The sequence below is a fragment of the Ambystoma mexicanum genome, chromosome 6p (assembly GCF_040938575.1).
Source record: "Ambystoma mexicanum isolate Mex_15411 chromosome 6p, UKY_AmexF1_1, whole genome shotgun sequence".
Taxonomy (NCBI): domain Eukaryota; kingdom Metazoa; phylum Chordata; class Amphibia; order Caudata; family Ambystomatidae; genus Ambystoma; species Ambystoma mexicanum.
Genome location: NC_090935.1, coordinates 740,498,105 through 740,520,757, shown reverse-complemented (window position 1 = coordinate 740,520,757; position 22,653 = coordinate 740,498,105). Strand labels below are relative to the sequence as shown.

Genomic DNA, 22,653 nt, shown 5'->3' with positions numbered 1-22,653 from the left:
CGGTGGGCCTAGCCACCCTCGGAGATATATGGCAGGAAGGGGAGGCATTGGAATTTCAGAGGTTGCAGGAGGAGACAGGGGTGCATAGAGGCCAATACATTACTTATACCAGGCTCATGAAACGGGTGAGGGAGAGGTGGCCTGAGACGGTGCTAGCGGAAGAACCTGATGCCACCCTGGAAATGATGTATGTCTCAGAGGGTGGGCATGAAATATCCATAATATATGAGCTGAGAGCAAAGGCAGGGAAGGAGCTGCTCCAACTGAGGCATGACTGGGAGGAGGTAAGAGAACCCATGACAGAGGGACAGTGGGATAGAGCTCAAAGGTACCATAAAAAGGTGTCCCGGAATGCGAGACTCCAGCAGATCCAGTTGTATGTCACCCACAGAGCTTATTTGACCCCAGGAAGAATAGCCAGATTTGGAGGCTCGGCTATACAGAAATGCCCCAGGTGTGGGGAGGAGGAGGCAGGGTTGCTGCACGTGTTCTGGGCTTGCCCTGAGGTGCAGAGATTCTGGGAAGAAATAAAGACGAGAATAACCAGTGGGGGAGTGGTGCTTGACGTGAGGTCTGCTTGGGCATGCATGCTTGGGAGTTTTCCCAGGCCACGTAATTCAAAGCATATCAGTAAGATGAAGGACCTGGCCTATATCTTGGCCAAGCGTAGAATTGCAATGTGTTGGAAAGCGGCCCATAGGCCTAGAGTGGAGATATGGTGGGCGGACCTCTTGAAATGGGCAGAAGCAGAAACTGTGGTATGGTTTGAAGCTGCCACCAGGGAGGGGGAGGAGGAAGTGGGCCCCCTGATAGCCTGGAGGCAACTGGTGACCTCAATGGCAAACCCCCACCAGGTCAATCATGAAACAGAAGACTCAGACGAGTCGACATGCACTGAGATTCCCGAAAATGCTCATGTAGATGACACGGATGAGACGGCTCGAGTTTGTGGGAAGGGATGAGGGAGGACGGACGGAGGACGGAGAATAACACTGTATAATGTGATGTTTTGATACTGATTATGAACCTCCTAAAAAGTTGCAATGTTTGGTGTGGTGTTTGTTTAAAATATTACATTGTTTTAAAAAAAAAAAAACTATGGGAGGACTTGGTGTCCCATCCATCCAGCGATACTTGAAGTCAAAACAGATCACCCCGATGCTAGATTGGGCACTAGAGGAAAGGCTACCGAAATGGAAAGCTCTGGAGCAAGCAGGATTGTCCTTTCCTCTAGCTCATCCCCCCATTTCTTCCCAAAACTACAAGAAGCTCCCCTTGCACCATTGGGATAAAGTCTGTTCCCAGCTTGGCTTCAGGGCGATTCCCCCTCTCCCCGGTTTTCCTCGGGAATGAGAGGTATGAAACAGGATACGAAATTGAGGGGAGCTATTTAGCTCCTGCTTCTGGCATAGTAGAGCCTGGTTAGCTTGAAACCTACAGGGAGCTACTCCAAGGGCCAACTGATGCCTTCCAAATATGTAAATGTGACATTCTATTTGAATACAAGTTAATAAAAAAGAAATAGACCACATCTAATTCACATTTCAACACAATGGTTCCTACAAAATGGGCAAAAAGTTGGGTGCATCTCTGGTAGCTCCTAGTTCCCCTGCGGTAGCTCCTGCCTACAGGGTGATGCCTGACACCCAGGAGCTGGTTTTAGCTCCTGCTCATCGAATCCCAATTTCGAACCCCGTGATATGATTAACGCACCAATACACAAGTGTTTCAAGGCACGAATCGTAGAAGGTTCACTCAGTGGGAATCACAAGGGACCCTACAACTAAGGGACCTGTACAGGAACGGTGCATCACTTCCCTTTGTGGAGTGTAAGGAGAAGGAGCCCGAGCGCTTTAGATATTTTCAAATTAGACACTGGGTATCCAATAACCAAGTCCAAGAAGCTGCTTGTTGACCCCCTGATCCCCATGGGAATAGAACTTTTAGAGGACCAGGAATCACGGAAAGTATCAACTTGTTACAGTTTATTAGTGTGTGCTTCTCTGGAGGATAAACTACCATATATGGTCTTCTGGGAGAGAGAATTGGGTGTACACATTTCAGAAAACTCATGTCAAAAGATTTGGTCCTGAACCGACAAGAGCTCCCGTTGCAACTTTAATTAAAGGAGCCATTAAAACATGCTTTCGCTGGTACATGACTTTCCCCTCCCCCAACACCCCTTCCAGGTTACCCGCTATTTATTCAGACCGCTATTGGCATGGATGCAGTCATCTAGGGGACTTAGGACATATGCAGTGGCACTGCCCATTTATCCAAACGTACTGTACTGGCAGGAGATTTGGTTCACAGAAAAGAGATTATGGGCACACTGCTCCCCATGTGTCCACTGATCGTGCTCTTGGGGAATGCTCCAGAGGATGGCCCATTCCCGATGTGTGGCCCGAGAGCAGACCTTCTATCTCACTTATTGATAGCGGCAAGAATAAACCGTTCCCGCTTCTGGAAGACTCCAGAAGACCTTTGCACCATCGTGCCTTGAAACACTTGTGTATAGACGCGTTACAAATGCCATGCCATATATCATAGTGGTGGGTGAAGATTTGGGAGATCCTAGCCATGGAAAAGCTTACTGCGCACATATCCAATCGGATGTCAATTCTCCGGATTCTGGGCCCCCTTCTTGGACTTTACCCAAGTGAAAGAACACATGTTTTTTTCGGCCACAAATAATGAAACCTCTATTACAGACTTGATGGAGACAGATGGTTTTAGTGGAGAAATGTGCTGAATGTTGGGAGTATTGGTCAGTACTCGTGTGACTTATTCAACATTTTCTTTTCTCAATTTTATTTCTCTTCGCTTTCTATTGTGCCTTAATTGTTAGTTGGGTTTACTGAAAATTTGTAAAAATTTAATTTTGATATTTCTCTAATGATGCTTGTAATCGTGTTGCATTGTAATTGTGCTATGTGCATTGAGATTTCAACAAAGATAAATGGTAAAAAAGGAGAAAATCACTTCTTTCAAAATGACCGCTTTGGGCGTGATGACTGAGGCAGACCTTGTCATTATGTCATTGCCTGTTCCTGTGTCCAAATCACCTCTCCGATCTATCACAGCTATTTTGCTCCAAGGGTTGAGTGGTTAGCCCTGGCAAGGATGTTGCTATCCCACTTTCAGGCAGATCGCAAAATTTGGTGAATAGGAAATGCTATTCTGTCTGTATGTGTAAAATTGGGGTGGTAAGTGACCTTTAATGGCTGGTTAGTAGCTTGCAACTTGTGTACCCCTGTCCTCTGTATTACATAGATCTGTGGATGGATTGGCACACTTGGCAACCAACTTCTTTGGAGTCGTGGACCAGGCTGGCCCCATCGTCCGCAGAGCTCAGAAGAATCATTGATTGCTAAGTTCCGAACTTGGATGCACTATGAGAGAGTATTTCAAGGATCTTTACTGGGAAATTCTCCCTCAAACCGAGAACTGCCAAAGCACACAGACAACCGTACCATCATCAGCACCAAAGCTGGAGGATCCAACAGCTGAGCCTCAATCTGCTCCAGTAGACCCTAAACCTCAGAACTCTCAAATCCAGATGACCATGTGGTTCAAAAAATTCATTCAGCATGGGCTTTCAATGACAAATTGAGAACCCTGGAAATCCCCTTTCCTGAAGCAACTCGGTCGGAAGCAAAAGCCAGGGGTTGGTTTACAAAAAGATGTACTAGCAGGGGTGAGCAACATCTGGATAAAACCCTCTTCAGTCACCCCATTTAACAAAATAGATGTGTTTATAGGCCGCTATCCACAGAGCAAGTCACCTTGACCAGCACGTCCCTGGCCGTCCTCATCCATGGTGTCTGCAACAGCATTTGAGGCATTCCTCATCTTCCAATTTTCTGGTCCTTAGCTAGGACGGGCTCTGGAAGCTATAGAGGTGATTGTTTTCAAATTCCACCCTGCAACTTAAACAGGTTAATGCAAAGACACGGCCATCCCGGGCTCTGGAAAAAGCTCTCTGAATTCAAGTAGTGCATTTCAGCAGACTGATTAGAACCGTTTAAAGGTGGCCTTGCAGATACCAGTGTCCTTGCAAAAGACCTCCTGGAAGCAACAGCCAACAATGTTAACTTGGCTAGAGGTTTTGCCATAGGTTCTGATGTATGCAGGTAAACATGGCTACATGAACTACATTTGCCAAGGCAGTACAAGACAAAGTGCTCAAGCTTACGTTTGATGGCATCAACTTGCTCCACAGGTCCACTGATGAGTAGAAAAAAAACAGCAATCTCCCTCACAACATAACCCTTATCAGTTCTCACTTAACATTTGTCTGCTAACCAGCAAGAACAGGTAGATCTGCATTCCGCTCCTGCTCTTTTGCAAGATTTTGGGGTTTCCAAGACCATAAATACAGAATCTGAGAGGTCCCCATGCCCCAATGGAAGAAACAAACCACCTCTTCAGCTGTCTCCTCATCAGCTGACAGCTAGAAAGTGATGGTCAGACTTGATCCCACAATAGGGGGAGAGGGTTGTTGCTCCAAGTCTGGGCCTTCAGAACCTTCACTTAGGATTGTGTTCTACTCTCTATTTACAGTGCCAAAAGCGCACCAGGTGTGCCTGCACATGGTTTTAGACTTGAGTGTCAATCTGCATTTACCCCAGGAAAAATTGAAATGCAACATATGATATGGCATTTATAACGCGGCTATACACAAGTGTTTCACTCTGTCAGGTACTGTCAGGTTGGAGTGACATATTCTTTGCATACAGTATCATATACTCATTTACATTGGGTCAGGGGAGACACATATTTAGTATAGAAAGGTTTTAGGAAGTTATTATGGGTTATATTTTTAAACAGCCAATTTTGCCCTTAACCTTCATTGCAGTCTATGGAGATTGCCCCAAGCCAAGATGGAGGTTCTCAGTCTAAATTCTGATTGGCTGGAGATTGTTTATAGGGAGGACAATGAACATTCTAAACTGCCTTTCATCATCCTTGCCCAGCTGAGAGGTCGTGTGCCTTGTAGCTCCTGCTTACTTTGTCAAGGGTGACAAGTTTCTAGCAGTTGAGCGGAAGATCTGAAAGTACAACAGGAGTCGTGTTTGGATTTTGGTGGAGACACAGGACAGGAGTCAGAAAACTTCCAATTTTCTGAGAAAAGAAGTTTTCAAGTCTCATTCACAAGATAAGTGACTTTCCAGTTTTGTTGAACTTTGTTAAAAGGTTATATTTATCTAAGGGATTGAAATCACAAATCTGTAACTAAAAAGATTGAAGCGCGTAAGTTTGTTTTTATCGCTACGTGTCAATTCAAACTAGCGCGTGAGTTTTTTCCTGTTACTTTGAGCCCGCGTCTGTGTCTCTGCGCCTGAGAGTGAAGCGCGAGCGTGAACTTTGGACTCGTGTTTACTGTTCGCTTACGCGAGGGTTTTTTCTGCGTGATAAAATAAGCGCGTGTTTTTTCTTGCAATTTGGTTTTTTGCGCGTGTGCGTATTTATTTGTGAGTTGGACTTTAGCGTTTGTAATTTTTATCGCGTCTTGGACTTTAGCGCGCGTGCGTTTTACCTGCGAATTGGATTGTCAGCGCGTGTGCGTATTTCCCGCGACTTGGAGAAAAGCGCGTGTAATTTTTTATCGCGTCTTGGAGTTTAGCGCAAGTGCTTTTTACCCGCAAATTGGATTGTCAGCACGTGTGCGTATTTCCCGCGACTTGGAGAAAAGCGCGTGATTTTTTTTTTCCCGCGGTTTTGGATTTTAGCGCGTGTGCTGGCTTTCCACGTGAAGATTCCATCGCAAGTTAAATTCGTTCCTGAGAAAAAGACACTCTACAAAGAAAATATTAAAAACAAATACAAGAACTTAAAATAACTTCTTTAAACTTACTTGAAGACCTTGTTCAAGAATCTTGGGGTTGAGCAGACTAACTACAAAGTTAAATTACATTCTTGGACCTACTGAGAAGGCTGAATGATCTATAAGATTCTGGTCCACAAGTAAGGAAGTCTTGTCTGCTTATCACTTCTCTGGGCATTCTGAAGAGAAGTACCAGGTATGGTTTTTAAACTATTTTGGATTTAGAATTTAAGGTTAGTATAGTAACCTAATGAGGTATATTGCATGTTTATGTTTTAACTACAGGTGAAGAACCAGCGAGTTGATAGCTTCCAGCATGGTGTTTGTTTCTTTGTCCCTTCCCCCTTTCCCCTGAAAGTGAGTTAAACTGAGCAGTTATATATATGTCAGCTCAGAGTGCCACATATTGGGTGGATTGTCGGGGGTTCAGCAGCTTCTGCAGACACCAGGTTCTCAGCATGACACACTCCTGGTGCGTTTCACAAGTGATCACTCCTGCACAGACCTTCAACCGGGAAGACTGGATCTGTAAGGAGCATATCTGTGCATTTCAATATGGCCAGAAGCACAGTGGAAATTCCTGTAGTTTTTAGTTGGCCAGGATTGCTTCCAATATCTAGTGCTACCTTCTGGCCTCAACTCAGCCCCACACGTGTTTTACAGAAATTATGGCAGCAGTCGGCCTTTCTCCTCATGGGCATCCATGTGCATCTGTACTTGGACAGCTGGTTTGGGAGAGCTCATGCACTGCAAATGTTAATCTCAGCTTAGTCTTTGAGGGTGTAGGGGTAAGAGACTGACACAAGGGTGGCATGCTGATTGGCAAAAACCTTAACAACCAAAAAACGGGGAAAGTGGAGGAAAATGTAATTTACACTATTTCTATGAGGGGATTGCCTGCTTCAACAAAACTAGCTAATGAAAACGGTCTGTCACAATGTCCCAAGTAAACGTTTGCTGTCCTGTGTCCAAATCCTAATCTGTCCCTCACAAGCTAAACTTAGTATAATGTACTAGGGGAAATGTCTCTTGGCTATCCATCTGTAGCCCAGTTTTGCAGTTCACAACAAAGTTCCGAAAGCTGTAGAAAGATAATAAAAGTTCATAAAGTCCCAAGTGATTGATTCCCTTTCCCAAGAGTCTTTCCAACCTTTCTTGTTAGACCTGACTCTCAGGCCCTGTGCAAAGGTAAAATAGCATGGACTCCTTCTCCAAACCATCCAGCTTTATCTGGAATGGTAGAAAAAAACATAAATAAAATGTCCTCAGGGCTTGAGGGATTGGTTCCCTTTCCCCAGAGTCTTTGCTGGCTTCTCTGTAGGTCTGACTCCCAGACCCAGGGACAAGGTGGAATGGCCTGGACACCTTCTTGAAGTCGTTTTGTAAATGTTCAGCCTTCTCAGAATGCCTGACTCCCAGACTCTGTGACAAGGTAGAATGGCTTGGACAGTTTTCGGAGCTGTGTTGTGGGTCTCAGACCCTTGTGAGCAGACCTGGCTTCCAGGTACTACGATGAACAACAAGTTGTGTTGTGGGTCCATGATCCTTTTCAGTGCCCCTTTCTTGGTGCACTCTCCTGCCAATTGGGGTACTTGGTGACCTCCTCCTCCTCCTCCTCCTCCTCCTCCTCCTCCTCCTCCTCCTCTTCCTCTCTCTGATATTACGTCCACCCCAGTCTCGGTTTACTCTTCTGCTAAGGTCTCTGAGTGTTAAGCATGCTTTTTTACTTTGTTTTTCTACTCCTAGACCCTCTTTACGTGATTGGCTTTGCAGTTATTTTTATGTCCCTGCCTTGGCTTACTCTCCTGCCAAGGTTTGCGAGCACCTTCTATAGATGTAAGGTTTGTATTGCTTATTAGTGTTGTTTGGGTCATATCTTCCTCCAAAAGGGTCCCAGCCCCCCTTCACCATGCTGTTGCGGATCTGCAAATGTTCAATTAACTTAGTCCTTTTTCTCCTTAAGGTTTCCTGTTGTCTGTAGGTCTCCCCAAATCTGGGTTTGGCCACACCAATACCTGCAGGGTCTTGAGACCTGCCCTGTAAGTGGTTTCAACCCAACATTCCACCTAAGTCCGTGCCTAGCGTGTGATGCACAGCTGGAACCCTTAATTATATATTTGTGTCTATAAGTTCTTTTATTTCTGAATGATATACCCTTATATCACGCCCTCTCTTTGAACCCCCGTACCCCCTCCCCCGGTCTCACTGAACCAATAAGTAGGTTGTTTTGCAAAGTTAAAAGAGTTATTTTTATGAATTTGAACAATGTCAGTTTTATGACTTTGAACAGTATCTAGATATCACTATTAATATTTATACATTGATCAGCGTTGGGTGATATTACAATCAACATCAGTAGGAGTATGGAGGAGAAGAATAATGTAGCATAGAATAAAACTTTGTGTGGGTTCAATGAAATGCTATGATAGGAAATTAATGCAGCACAGAAATAATACTCAATCTCCACTAATATGCACTATAGAGATGGAAGGAGAGAAAACAGGTTTCAGGAATATACAATCGCAACCAATGCAGTTTCAATCCCAGTTCCCCCTTGCTGGGGGGCAGCAAGCCTAGAGAGAAACAGGAATGTTTTCAAAACAGGTCAAATGCTTTTAAGTGTGGCTTGTAATGAATGGGGAAAAAACACTAAAAATGGATTTAATTCTCTTAAATTGGATTCAAAACTAGTGGGAGCTGCTTTGGATAGGTTCAGGTAAACACTAGCACTGATGTTTGAATAACTAGCAGACTGGAAACTGAATTCTGAGGTCGGATGCAAAGAATAGCTATTTTACATGTGATGAAATTGAGCCAAATGCAGAATTGCTGCAAACCTTTCAGCGCGCGAGAAACGCAATTACAGAAAAACTATAAGGCTATAAGGAGTTGGAATGAGGTTTCAGATGCATTTGAAAGCCGAGGATGTTAGCTTCAATTTGACTTCAATTCCGTTTCTAGCATGTACGGTTCAGAAGTTATGAAGGTTTTAGTAGAGGTCGATTTTTCTCAGAGTCACGATTTTCAAATGAAAGATGCGCTTTTGAATATTACAAAGAGTTTTTTTAAACAAGGGGAGTCTATGAAGCCACAAGCCACACGACAGCACAGCCACCGATCCAGTGACGCCCCCGGATGGTTTCTATCTGCTGAGACGCTTGCCTTTCTTCAGTAGATATGAGCGCAAAGATGTTATTATCACTACAATTATCAAAGGACTATATGGTTAAGGGAAAGATGCAGAAAAGACAAGAAAGATTCCACAATGCAGTTATGGATATGCTAGAATGGTTTTGGATTGGTTTACTTAAAGCTAAGAGATTGGCTATGGACAATACTCACAACTATGGTTTTGGAGTAGGCCCGTCAAAGATCTGGTCAAAGGGTTCTGGACTGGAATTCTGCTAGCCCACTGGACAGGATTCAGGCACTTGGTTCTGCACTAAGCACGGCACTTGGTCTCCGCACTGGATCTGACGTGTTGGTTCTGGAGTTATAGCCATCTGGTTACAGCTCTGCTCTACTGCTTTGGATCTCTGGGTTCTGGCAAGAGTTCTTGGCAAGAAGCAGAAACAGCACAGCCCGGCTGTTCAATTTTTGATGTGCCCCTTGGAAGTCTGGGGTTAAAATCAGGTTGAAATATTTTAAAGGCCAAACAGAGAGGTTCAGCTTTGGAATTGGGCCTTCTGCTTTCAGAGTTCTGGAGTCTTGGATCTGGGTTCTCCTGCAGAGCGCTTCACCAGTAAATCAGTTGATGGGTGAATGTGTGTGTGTGTCTGTGTCTAGGTCCTAAACTGTCCCTATTTATGTATTTCCCAAAGGGGTGGGTAGGCTGTTTATAATAAGCCCACCCTCTAGGAATCCGATTGGTCAGAGTATTTCCCCTCTCCTGATTTGAGAAGGAAATCTAGTGTCATAGTGATGCTGCAATTTACAATCCAGGGAGAAACCTCCCCTTTGTTTCTACACAGAAAATCTATTTTTCATACAAGGCATAGTTACAATATAATACATTTTCACATCACAGATTTAATAGAGCACGTATCCGTCCGAGTCCCATCTTCTTGAGTTTCGATTCAAAATTGACAGTTTTTCGCACTTTGGTTGGTTACCCAGTGTCAGATCTGTACACTTTTTTTCCACATACATGCGCATGACATCTGGGCATAATCCTGTACATTTTCATATTCCTAGCATTCTCACAATTGCTACAACATCAACATTTTGGTAGTCCTGTCTCTGAACATCGCACAGAGTCAGAGTAGTTTCAAATGATGAGCAGCATTTTCATATTAACAACCTATAAAATACAGATTTTTCCAAGTTTTACACAGTTTTCTTTGAGTCTTTTTCCAAAAAGATATTTCCTTGGAGTTTAAGATACACATATCTGTCTAGTCCTGCCTACAAGGTTTGGCTGGGCCAGAGCACTCCCAGGCCTCTCTTCCTTTGGCAGTTGGTTTCTGTTGACACCCGAATTTGCATTTCCTTTCAGTCAAGGGAGTCGTTTGTCTCTACTCGGAGCAACAGGCCAAAATCCCCTCCCACCTCCATTAACAACTCAATTCCATTTCCTGAGCAGAGAGCAGGAGGAAGATTCCTCTGTTCGGAAGAAGCTGTGAAATGTCTTTGAAGTCCAGTGTGGCTGACATTAGTTCACTTTTAAAACACTATTTAGAATATAATTTACATTTTCAACAATTATACACACAGGTCTCTTCATTCCAGTCTTTTTAAAATATAGAGATTGAATTGTAACAACCTATATGGCTTTTGATGGCAAGTCTCTCTTCTTTTCCACAAATTGATTTTAAGACACAAGTTTTAAACTGACAGTATAAATAAATGACAGCTTGGACACTGGCGAGCGGTGTTACTGCGCCCATATCTGACATATTTTTCCCAGGCAAGCACCTTTTGAATGTAGATTCTTTTTATGACGAAAGGTGCTTCTCCTGACATTTTGCTTATGGGGATTCCTGAAATAAGGTGATGGTGAACACCCCACAAGGATGTTGGATCTTCTCTGCTCTTTGGGAACCATGATTTTGCACTTTCAGCAGCCAAGGAAAAACGGATTTTAAGGCACTTGTGGGTTTTCCTTGGAATGTAGCACTGCCTTTTCAAGTAGTTTCATTTCACTCTGTGGGCAGCCCAATGATAGGTTTTGGCAGTGTGGTCTCCTGTTTTACCACTGACCTAGGCAAAAATAGATTTGGCAGCCTATTTTGCAGGTTTCCCTGCGCACTTCTCAGATTTTTAGCGCATAGGGCTTTTTGGCGGCCATTCTGTTGTTTTTGATGAAAGCAGCACACAGTGATGTTGCAGGGCAGAGTCTATTGGGTTAGAACATCCCACAGCCCTGTTTGCCTTTGGGTCTCCCAAGATCTTCTGCGGCTCCTCCAGCTTACCAGAGCCTTCTGTGGTCTTCCGCGAACCTCTCCAGCAGCTTAACAGTGGGATTTCAGCACTCTGCTGGACCCGGTCTGCTTCTCAAGTCTGTACTAATTTGCGTGTCTTGCCGAGCTACCAGTCCTGGTTGCAAGGTAGAAGACTCCCTAATTCGGTTCCCTCTTTTGTTTCAAATGACAGCGGGCCAATTGGTAGATTCAAACAACTAGACTGCATGCCTACGTTCTTTGCATCGATACTCATTGCTCTTGGCCTCTTCCTCGTGTCAGTACTGTCACTGAATACCTTATGGGAGTTTTCTATCTCTGAGATCTCTAACTGAGATGTACAACAAAAGTATATCGGGGCAGCTGGGGCTTCCACATACAAAGCATTGACCACACCTTTGGATTCGTCACAAGTCCTGCTGGAGCTGATCTATGACTTGGGGCTTTTAGTCAACTGGGCAACGTCTGCTTTGATGGTCACCCAAGACCTGATCTTTACAGGCTTATGCTGGAAAACATTTCAAGCCGTATTATATCCAATGACAGAAAGATATCCAGAACATGTATGCAATCTTTCTCAGGGTGACCGCTATGATATGGTGCTTTCCAAAACATCTGGGCCTCATACTTCATGTGTCCTGCTGGTTCTACTGGGTATGCTGAACATGCACAGGACCCAGCTTGCACCAAGTACCCTGGTACCAACCATTGCATCCTCAGTCTCAATTGGTACTGTAAGGAAGGCATGGTATCAACAGTAAGACGGACACAAGTGACCAGAGCTTAAGGGTGTCGAACCCCATCTAATCCTAAATCTACAGATGAGAGAAGGCTATGACCATCAAATAGTATCGCAGTCCTAGTGGTGCCTTCTCAAAATAAAAGGGCCTACACTAATAAACCTATTGCCAATCGTTACCTCTAAATACAAATAGTGTGGGAAACAGAAGTGTTCACAAAATGATATTTCAGGATGCTCAGGCCGTTGGCCTCCCTTCCCCATGATTTCAGCATGGGACAAGGCGGTACACTAGAGTTTAGCACAGTCTCTGGTTTCTCTAGCATGAGGATACAGCTCAATCATTAGCATCTGTGCCTTCGGTGCCCAAGTCTTTGCCTTTCAAAGTCTCTTCTTTCAGAGGGCCTGATGCGACAAACAAACAATGCATTCTTTTCCTTTCAGGATTTCACACAGACTCAGTTTCTCAGGGAATGCACTATTCACCTCGGATCCCCTTCAGCCGGGTTCAGATCCCTTTTAACACAATGTTCAATTAGTCTCCCTACGCCCGGCTCCAACCAACTTGATCTACTTTGTCATCAACTTTCTTTATGCTATTAACATTGAAGACTTTCAATTTTGCACAGGGTTTTTCTTGACCAGTTGCAGGACCACTTTGATTCACAATTGTTTCTCACTCTTTCAGTTGGATACCTCACAGACTTTCGAATGAGCTTGCACGCTGTGCTGGACCACTCTGTCTAAGGTATCGTATTTTGGCTTCAATGTTCAATCACTCATCTGCTGTTCAATTTTACATGCGTTGTTTATCACATACACTTCATACAATGTTCGCTTCAGCTTTCACTATACAATGTTGCCGCTTGCAACCTTGGCTTCAACACAATACGGTCTGGTATCGGTCTCCCCAACTCACCGGCTGTGCTAACTTCACTGGCACTGCTTTGTTGTAGGAGCCAAGGACAGTACCACGGCGGCAAGCAATTCTCCCTGCCTGGACTATCAACGCGGGAGAGCCCCGGGTACCTCCAACACACAATGCAGGATTCTTCAGGCTTGTTTCTGCGTCTTGTTTCCTATTCGAGAAGGTTCAGTAAAGTAACGGTTCCTCATCAAAAAGGTCAAAGGCACTTCCCTCCTTTCGATCCCCTTCAGTTTTGCCTTCTTTCGCCTTGTATTATTGTATTAGCTGCCATCTTGGAACTGCTGCTCCCTCGTATGTTTTGCCTGGCTCAGAGTGTGCTCTCGTGCTCTGCCTTTTATCCGTGTAGGCAAGTGTAATGGAAGTTGTGTGTGTGTGATTGCCTGACCCTGCTGACCATTGTATTGGGACATGTTGGAAAGGGGCGGGGGGGTGTTGAGTTCCTGTAGGATGGGGTAAAAGTGTTGCAGGGGATACCATGTCTTGCCATCCGGTGTCCCATTCCCCAAAAAACCCTCCCCCAGGTGATCCTCCCGCACTGGTCCACCCCCGGAACAGGATCCAAAAACGATGGCCGTGTCCTGACCACCTGTATGTATGACGGATCCCCGGGGACTATCGAGTGAGATACCTTCAGGTTTCTCACAGTAGCAGTCCCAGGTGGTTTGCACCAGGATGTGATCTGGTAGTCTTATCTTAACTTGTTGGATGGTTAGGATCCCACTCCCCATGTTAACAGCAACACAGACTGTTTTTGAGATAATAAACCACCATAAATGACCTTCAAGTCTCTGATCTTTGGGCAAGCACGGGCCACATCAATGTCTTAGAATTGTCAAAAGCATTCCAGTTCTCAAGGCTCCTGAACAGGTCTGAGTTTCTGGAGTGACAACTTTTGTGTCAATGATTTACATAAACAAAGTGGCACAAAATGTAAACTTCTCGCTGTGGTGAGGATAGTTTGGAATGCTCCATTCAATAAGGTATTTTTCTCCAGGCTGTACACTGTCGCAAACTGTGTGAGCTGGCTTGTGAATGCTAACCACAAATGTGAACTCCACAAGGATGCAATTCTGACCTTGTTCACCAATTGGAAATTTTCCAGTTGGACGTATTCACCAATATCCTGATCAGTAAGTGTCCTTTTTATGCATCATGGAAAGCCAGGGAGGGAGGACTCCTTAGCAGATTTGCTGGAGATTACATGGAATTGGGATTTACATTTCCTCTCCTTTGCCCAATTCATTTGGCACTCCTGAATTTCCAGAACTCAGTCGGGTGCTTCATGATCTTCGGACATTCCTAGTGCCCAGCGACTATGGTTCTCGGACCTTATGACCCTGTCATGGGAGCCTCCAGTTCTCCATAAGTACATTCCTGACTTGCTAGCACAGAAGGAGGGTCAGTTTCGGCACCGCACTCCTCAATTGCTGGGCTTGGTGGTGTGGTACTCGAAGTCAGTCCCTAGACCACTTTGGACTTTCAGAAGAGAGCATGCTAGTTATCCAGGGGCTAGAAATGCCTTTGCCCAAGCTTAATATAAAGACAGGTGCTGTAAAACCAGAATTATAGATTTTGTTCTCGTTGCAAGATGTCTTGTCTCATATCTCCGAATTTGGCTGCTTCGTGCATTCAGGTGGAGTCCTGCCAGACATACCTAGCAGCCTCTGGGGAATATTTGAACTCAATCTTTCGCCATCTCTAACCCAGTGGTGAATCTGCATTTTGATGACTTGTAACTTTTGTACCCACCAGTTAAGGCTTTTGACCCCAACTGGGATTTGAAAATAGTCCTTTGGACTATAATCTATAAACCTCTCGCGTCAATGGTAACGACTGATTTTAAACTAGTGTCCTGTAAGGTGGACTTTTCTATTGCGATCACTTCAGCTAGGTGCATATGTGAGAACCAGGCCTTATCGGCTGAAGAGCCTCTTGTAGTTCACTGAGAATTGGTGGTTATGTGAGCCCACCCTTTTTTATTATTGGTAGTATCGCAATTCTATATAAATCTGGAGATCTCCTTTTGTTTCCTTCACTAATCCCTTCTCCACTGCTGAGACATAAGGAGTGTTGAAATTCTATCTGCACTGGACGTAAAAGTACAAGAAATAATGTATACTCTTTGTGACTTTTGCCAATAATGTTTTGCAGGCATCCAAGGACACTACTTCAAGATGGGTTGTCTTGTGCATCCTGGAAAACTGTTCGGCCACAGATTAGCTCAAGCAAGGGTTCCATGTCCACATTGTGAGTGCCAGCTTTGGTCACCTTCCAAATGCATGTCCCATGGGACTCCATTGCCAAGAGCAGCAAAGTGGGCTTCCCCTTCTGATTTTTGCAGACACTATAGTTTGGATATTAGCTTGAAGGCAGACTCCCAGTTCTAGAAAACACTTCTCAAAAACCTCTAACTATAATGAAAATAGGACCATCCACCCAAATGTTAATGCGTGCTTGGGCATCTCCCAAGTGTATGGAGGAAAGGGATGAGATGGAGTAAGGACAAGTCACTCACCTTAGTGACTACTGTACTTCATTCAAGAGTCCCCTTTCCTCCATTCACCCGCTCACCTTCCCCTCTAAAATAAATTTGGCTGTCAGTCAAGTTGGCTGGAAAAGGACTGAATGGCAAGATCACGGGTGGGTCATGGAGAGGCTGCGCATGCTCCAGGCAATGTGTACACATTCAAAGAACAATGTGTTTGGTGCAGCACAAAACACTCTGTCACATCCTGTATGATGGAATGTCCCAAAAGTATGGTGCAAAGGGGACTGGACTGGAGTACAGTAGTCCCTACAGTTTATCTCTTTTATTCTGGAGCCATTGGTAAGTGCTGTCAGAACTCATTCATCCCTTGCTGACAATACATCATATTCACTTTGTGACCAATCTGACAACAGGGAATTGCTCAGGGGAGGCGGGGAGACATTATGTGAACTGTTTGACTATGGCAGAATGGCCTATGGTTCGATAGTGGTGTTGGATATGTTGACTTACAGTGGTCTTCTAAAGCAATGCAAATGTGAGGTTTTCCCCACAGTTGGAAAATGTAGAGAATACAGGTGGTGACGTTAATGATTTATAATGAAGGAACACTCTTAAAACTCTTAAATTAAAGCAATGCATTATTGGGCTGATGCAGGGTTTATAGGAGGGGTTATAGCATTAACAAATCGTCTATATTCAGTTTACATGTTTGCTTCACCTTTGTGTAATAGGAGGAATCTTTACACCAAGTAAAAATGGAACCCAATTGGTTCAGGGAGCCCTCTTGTTGGTTTGACCCAGAGCCTTGTGTTAAACAGTCTTTCAACCTTAGCGGGTTAAAGAAAGCAAAGGACAAAAGAAAGCAATGGCCCTGAGAAGCGTGTAATTTTACAGTTGGAGAATTTCGTATCCTGAATGGAAACCTGAACCCCAGGCACACATTCATGATTCCAAACGCCAGACTTTATGGCTCTATTATGGAAGTGGGCCCTATTATCCAGTTAGAAATGCTAGGTCCAATGAGCTTAGTGCTGGTGTCTGCCATAAGCTCTGCGAAGTGTGGAGATATCACTGCTAAGAGATGGAGCATGAAATAATTATCCAACCTCTTCAGTTAGTGTAGGTGGTATACATGAGTGGCTGTGTTGAACAAATATGTTCTTGCTGATGAGCAGTTTAGTGTCATCCTATGCTATAGCAAATGTTGCAGCCTGTGGAAAATACATAAAAATGGTGTTATTCAACCAAAATTGTTTCTGACCCATTTATAGAAAACCAACTGTTAAGAGATACTGCTGAGGACTAATCGGACTTTGACCTGAACAGTGATGTCTATTGAAGCACATCGAAGTGTCTTTTACTCTTCCCTCCAACAACCACAAGCCAAGCTTTGCTTAGTTCTTGTCATGGTAACTGATTTCATTGTGTCGTACTACTGTTACTTAAAACTCTTTCCTTGAAGTATTTCCCTGATTCAGTTTATTTTGTTAATTGAGCAATGTTTTATCCCTAACTTTCTTCCTGATCAAAATGAATGGATGTGGCCATGATTTAAAGGTCTTTGGTGATGTGGTGATATTCTGAAAAACGAACAGTTGTGATTTAATACGTCAACTGATCTTTTGCTCCAGCCTAATCACTACAATGGTGCAAAATACGCACTCGCCTTTGTCTAGTGATAATTGACTCTTGACGAGTAAAACATGGTGCTCTGTGTGTGTGGATGTATAGGATTTAAGTGGCTTTTTGTATCTGGCTAACTTTAAATGTTTCCCCATGGTGGAGTGCTCCCACACAGAGTAAAGATCATACCTTTTTGGGTTGTGTGAAAAATAGACTGTAATAGTTTACAATAATACCTGGACATAATTATGTTGATCATGATCTCACACTTAAAAGAAAATTAGGAAAAGTTGTGTATTAGTTCCTTGGAAAATTTCGTGTGTGTAACCAGAGCTTCTTTTCTCGCAGCTGTCTTGACCATGACTGAGAGGAATCCAAAACGTAGTTTCTTGGTACAGGCTGAGGTTCAGCCACCTGTGGTCCGTCACAACTATCCTTTTGGAAATGGTCGGACTTCAGAAAATGATGCGGTTGAAGATGAAACTGAATTGTTTGAATTGCGTTCAAGAGGAAGAGAGAAAATGGGACGAAGTACCTCAAAAGATCGTTTGGATGATATTGTGTTCATAACAAAAGAAATACAGAAAGGAGATACGTTAAACAGCATTGCTCTGCAGCACTGTTGTTCTGTAAGTTCTTAAATTCATGGCACTGTATTACTGATTTTGTATTCTGTTGCTGTATTTGATTTTACAGTAAACCTCACGTACATCTTCTTTTTTTTCTTTTTTTTTTAAATTTAAAAAAAAAATGTTTAGTGTGCATGTTCAACACTGCACTGGTCGAACATGTCTAAACAACATTCAAAGTACAACTTACTTTTACAGATTTGAATGAAGCTCTGTGTGCGAGTGGTGGTAGGTGGGGCCGAGGAGTTGGGGGCACCGGGGGTGGGGGCTGCTGAGAGGAACAGGAAGGCATATGTAGACTGGGTGGTTGTTGCCAACTGTGCATGCAGACCTAACTGCATGATGGAGAAGGTACCTTCCTTAAACCCCTTTTTGTAGTCGTTCCCTGCTTGTCACTTGTCCCACCCTCCTTTTACCCTACTATCGTAGGGCATCATGCTCCTCTGGCATCCTACCTACATTATAGGTCGCATTTAGGCAGTTTCCGTTTTGTATACACGTTTTCAGTACCATTTTGTGACAATCTCAGCCCCTGTCCACACATAAAGCTACAATAAGATTATTGTATACGCTTGTTCAGAGTAATGCTCTATATATGCAATCATTGCAGTATAAGCTAGGGTTCAGATAGGATTTTTTGAAGTGGGACTATTTTACTCCCTATTGTGTGAAGTTGAAAGTAAAATTTGATTTTTAGAGGTAATATAGTAATTCCCATCACCTTTAGGCAAGTGTTATTTGACCTTTTTAGAGATTTTTTTTTAATCCAAACTGTTTGCAAATTTAGATTTATTAGTATTAGGTGCCAAAACCATTGAACATATTCGTGGAGCTGTGTGGTGTGTGGATGGAAGGAAGCAGATGGCAAGCTCTTAACTGTTTCATATTTTTTTGTTTGGAATATTTTACTTTGCTTTTGTTTGAGAAAGTGTATGGTACACATCCTTTCTGTAGTGCAAAGTAAGAGTCCAGAGCAATCGAGGAATAATCCAAAATGAATCGATCACATTCATTTTATTTCGAAGTATAATTTTTGAAGTAACCTTTGCCAGTTCGTCCACCTAGAACATTGGCACTTGTGAATTGTTGACAGATAACGAGGGTATTTTGGCCTGAGCAGGGAAGTAGTTCCATATTTTTTTCATGTGGCATTTGTTATGTTGTGAATTTCTATTGGCTGTTTTTTGGGGTTGTGTAAATGGTGAGATGTGACAAGGAAATGTGCTTGGTTGCCTTCTCTGTAGCTGAATCCACACGGCTATCAGTATGTAGCAGTTATTTGGCACTAGTTGTGTTGATATAATGTTGACATCTGTGGTCATCTTTTTCTAAGGAAAAATATATATATTGAGTTTGGAATGAGAGAAAATCATTGTTTTAATTCCTTCCAGCACTCTCATGCTGTGGAGAAAGGCCCATAATGGGGTTTGTAATTGGGGAAAGAGTCCTGGGTTAGAAGCAATAGTAATTCGTGGAATTAGGTTTTCTAAAGAGCGACCGAAAACGTAGGGAGGAGGCCACATTTGAAGCCACCCTTATGGCATATCAGTACTGCAAAGTCACACCAGGCAAAATCGGAGGGGATACTCTGGTGCAAAATCTCAGGTGGAGCAAAATTACAATGACCAAAAGGCATATAAGGAGCAGAAATATGGGACTAGGTAAACCGTGATACAGTGGTGAAGCAATTTTAGGGGATGTCGCAGTTTTTAGGGGATTTTTAGTGGCTGTCGCTTTTAGGGGTTCACCCCGGGTCCAGAGCAATCAATAACTGTTATCCCCACCTTATCTTTGATGGTTATGGTATAGCTATCGAGGTCTGATAATATCGAGTGAAACAATAATTCACAAATGCAGGTTTAAATATGTGCTTGAGTGTCTTTTGAGAGCATCTTTTCCAGTCAATTCGGAATCTGAGCTGGAAGTTGGAACGGCTCAGTAGGTTTAGCATTGGGCTTGCAGGTAAATGTTATATTGGTGATTTGCCATGTACTCTGTGTGCTTGCAGAACACAGGCTTTATGTTCACAAGCCTTGATTAATTATGCAAAAACTGAGACTGCTCAGAGAACATGACCATTGCCTTTAAAACAAACTGCTCAGATTTCGTTTCAAATATCGGAGACCATAGATTAACGCTATTTTCAGAGATGTTTAGCATTTTAATACCCGAAGTGCTTTAAAATATATTTTTTAAACTTCTTTTTTTTTAATGTGGTCGATCTGGCTGATCCTTTTTTCCAATGAGGCATGTAAAGTAAGCAGCCCTAGAGAATGACGGAGCAGCAGTACATGAGTAAGGAGGAGGTGCACAGAGGAGGGTGTGCAGGAAATGCATATATGAAGGGCTGGCATCAATTTTCAGTTGGCTTGCAAGGGAGTTCCCAAACAACAAAGTAAGCAAGCACTAACCAGTGTATAGCATTGAGAGCTCACGTTGGAGTGATGGAGGTGTTCAGATTTGCGAGTTAAGATTCTACGGAGAGGAAAACGGAAAAGATGGTCATGCATCCTCTGCTACGGGTCGAGAAATGCTAGTATGTAAAAAATGGCGTTAGAAAAGTCTCGTGAAGCAAAACCATTAGTGTCATTGTGTGAAGCAAATTAGCAATGATATTAATGAGATTGAGAACTGATATGCTTGACATGGAAAATAGCCAGAAACGCATCTGTTATGTTTAAGATTTTATTAACTTGTTTGGAGCTTCTTTGCACTTTGTATCTTCAATTGACGGGAACAGTTTTCCCAGCATTTGTGTGCTCTGCAGGTTTTCATTGAAGCTTTTATAGGCCAAACCTTCTTTTTAGACAGCTACAAAGTTTCTCTGTACTATTAGTGTCCTTATTCTAGTGGTTGTGTTCCATTCTTCTTCAGGAAACGTATATCTCGAAGTTCAAGCTACTTTCATGCCTCACTCCATACTCTGATGCATTTACTGGTCCGAGTAAAGCTGAGGTGTATTGGCTAAAACCTGTATTTGGTAGATCTAGCACCACTGTTGATGGTGCTATGCTTGTTTCATGATGAAAAAAAATGTTTCTGCGTTTAAACATTCTCCATTTATACAAAAGAATATTCCAATGCATAACAGGTTGGCACTCATTGACTTCATGCAGTTGTTTGGTCTAAAGTTAAATGGTCTGAATCTCATTAGGAACATCCGCTAAATGTTACATGAGTAGTTTTACGAATAAACAACCATTGTATTTGTGTGACTTTCTGCATTGGTGGTGTTTGGGGTATAATGGCAGGACAGCATGCTTTTACTTAAAAGAAAAAAAAAAGAAAATGCAATCTACTAAAATTACTTTTTTTTCAGGTTGCAGACATCAAGAGGGCCAACAGTTTCATCAGTGAACAGGACTTCTTTGCTCTGAGGTCAATCAAAATCCCTGTGAAAAAGTTCAGCTTTCTGACAGAGACACATTTCTTGCCAAAGGGTACGAATACATTGCGAACTGCACCGACACTGCTTTCGGCTGAACCTCAAAGTGCAGAAGCTTTGGATTCAATTTCTCCGAAAAGAAGTGCTGGCAACTTCTTGCAAGAGGTGGACAGAGACATAGAACAGATTGTGAAAAGTACAGACACCAAACGGGAAAACCTGAATGAAGTGGTTTCTGCCCTGTCGACTAATCAGATCTTCTTTGAGCATGATCACAAAGAAGGAAGTAAAAAAGATCCTTATTACGGAGCAGATTGGGGAATGCGATGGTGGACAGCTGTGGTTATCATGTTGGTAGTTGGAATAATCACTCCAGTGTTTTATCTACTTTACTATGAGTATTTAATGAATGCAGATGTTAGTCATCATCAAACAGTTTCTCAATCTGTATTGGGCAGTGTACCTTCACAACAGGATACTAGAGATGTGGTTGACCCAGTGAACACTGTCTTTGATCATGTGGAAAAGAAGCACAATCGTCTCACCACAAACACTCACGCAAATGTACACCGACCAATTACATAACTAACCTGAAAAGCAAGTGCAATATGGTTTCTCTGGGATTAACCAATTTTCATAAACCACTTCAAACCGGAAAGGGTTAACCATTAGCGCTTAGGGAATGTGTCAGCCACCAGTGCACTTATGTGCTTGTATGTGCACAGATTAAATGAACAAGTTATGGGGGCAAATCACAAGTCCTGGATTTTGGAGATCTTTTTAACATACGTTTTTAATTAGGATGAATGACTGTATTCCCAGGCATTATGCTTTACATTGGTATATCTTGTGTTACTTCAACACACATGCTTCTCGTGAATGCTATGCAGTTTCCTAATAAATTACCAATGTAAGTTAAGTGTTGGATTCACCACTAAAAAGAAGCAGGAATATAACTGTGCAGGCCATAGACTTAAATATCCTTCAAGCCTGACAGAACCAAATAAATGTTTGATACTCAGAATATATTTAGTTATGAACCAAATTGTTGCATCTGTCTTACCTGTGTCTAGCTGTGTGGATGAATGCAGAGTGGGAATGTCGGGTGAGTGATGTTGCATGTAGAATGGGTATCTGTGTGAATAGCAGAAAGCCCACCTAAAGTTCTACGGAATGTCAGTTGAAGTTAAGTAGCCTGGATGGTGCACAACGGTGGGTCCTTCCTAAAATATTGTAGGGACCTATTGGATCTACTTAATGATTTATAAGACTTACCTGAGTCTTTGTAGAACTTGCTACATAACGATGACAACGAGTTGGTCCAATGGAGGGGACAGTAAAAGAAAGCAAGTGGGCTGTGGTGGTGGAGCAGCCATCTGAGGACCCACTGCCCCCTCTCCCCCAAAGGAAGACCCACTGTGATGCTCGAAATGCCTTTTGGAGGGACAGGGCCTTCTAGACCTTGTCCTCCAATTTCTCTGTGTGTATTCTGCCACTGAGGTCCAGCCTGCACCTCTGACAGTGCAGCTCTTTTTTTTTTTTTTTCCTTTTTGGTGAACAACACCCATGGGATACCGTTATGGCACCCGTGGGTGGAGGTACACCCTTGTGTGTTTTTGGGCACCTGTTTGTAGC

The 22,653-nt window shown here is 43.1% G+C and overlaps 1 protein-coding gene across 4 annotated transcripts in view; it reads left to right on the top strand.

The window, feature by feature from the left end:
• LYSMD3 (LysM domain containing 3) overlaps positions 1-22,042 on the top strand; it is a 52,801-nt gene extending 30,759 nt beyond the window's left edge. For 2 of the 4 annotated variants that reach the window (XM_069627621.1, XM_069627619.1), the window contains exons 2-4: positions 16,653-16,790; positions 17,353-17,633; positions 20,953-22,042. In XM_069627621.1, the coding sequence (XP_069483722.1) occupies positions 17,364-17,633; positions 20,953-21,603 (921 nt within the window). In that variant the 5' untranslated portion in view covers positions 16,653-16,790; positions 17,353-17,363 and the 3' untranslated portion in view covers positions 21,604-22,042. Of the gene's footprint in view, positions 1-12,653; positions 12,714-16,652; positions 16,791-17,352; positions 17,634-20,952 lie in introns of all 4 variants that reach the window. The other 2 variants (XM_069627620.1, XM_069627622.1) reach the window with 2 other exon arrangements.
• Positions 22,043-22,653: the final 611 nt, after the last annotated feature.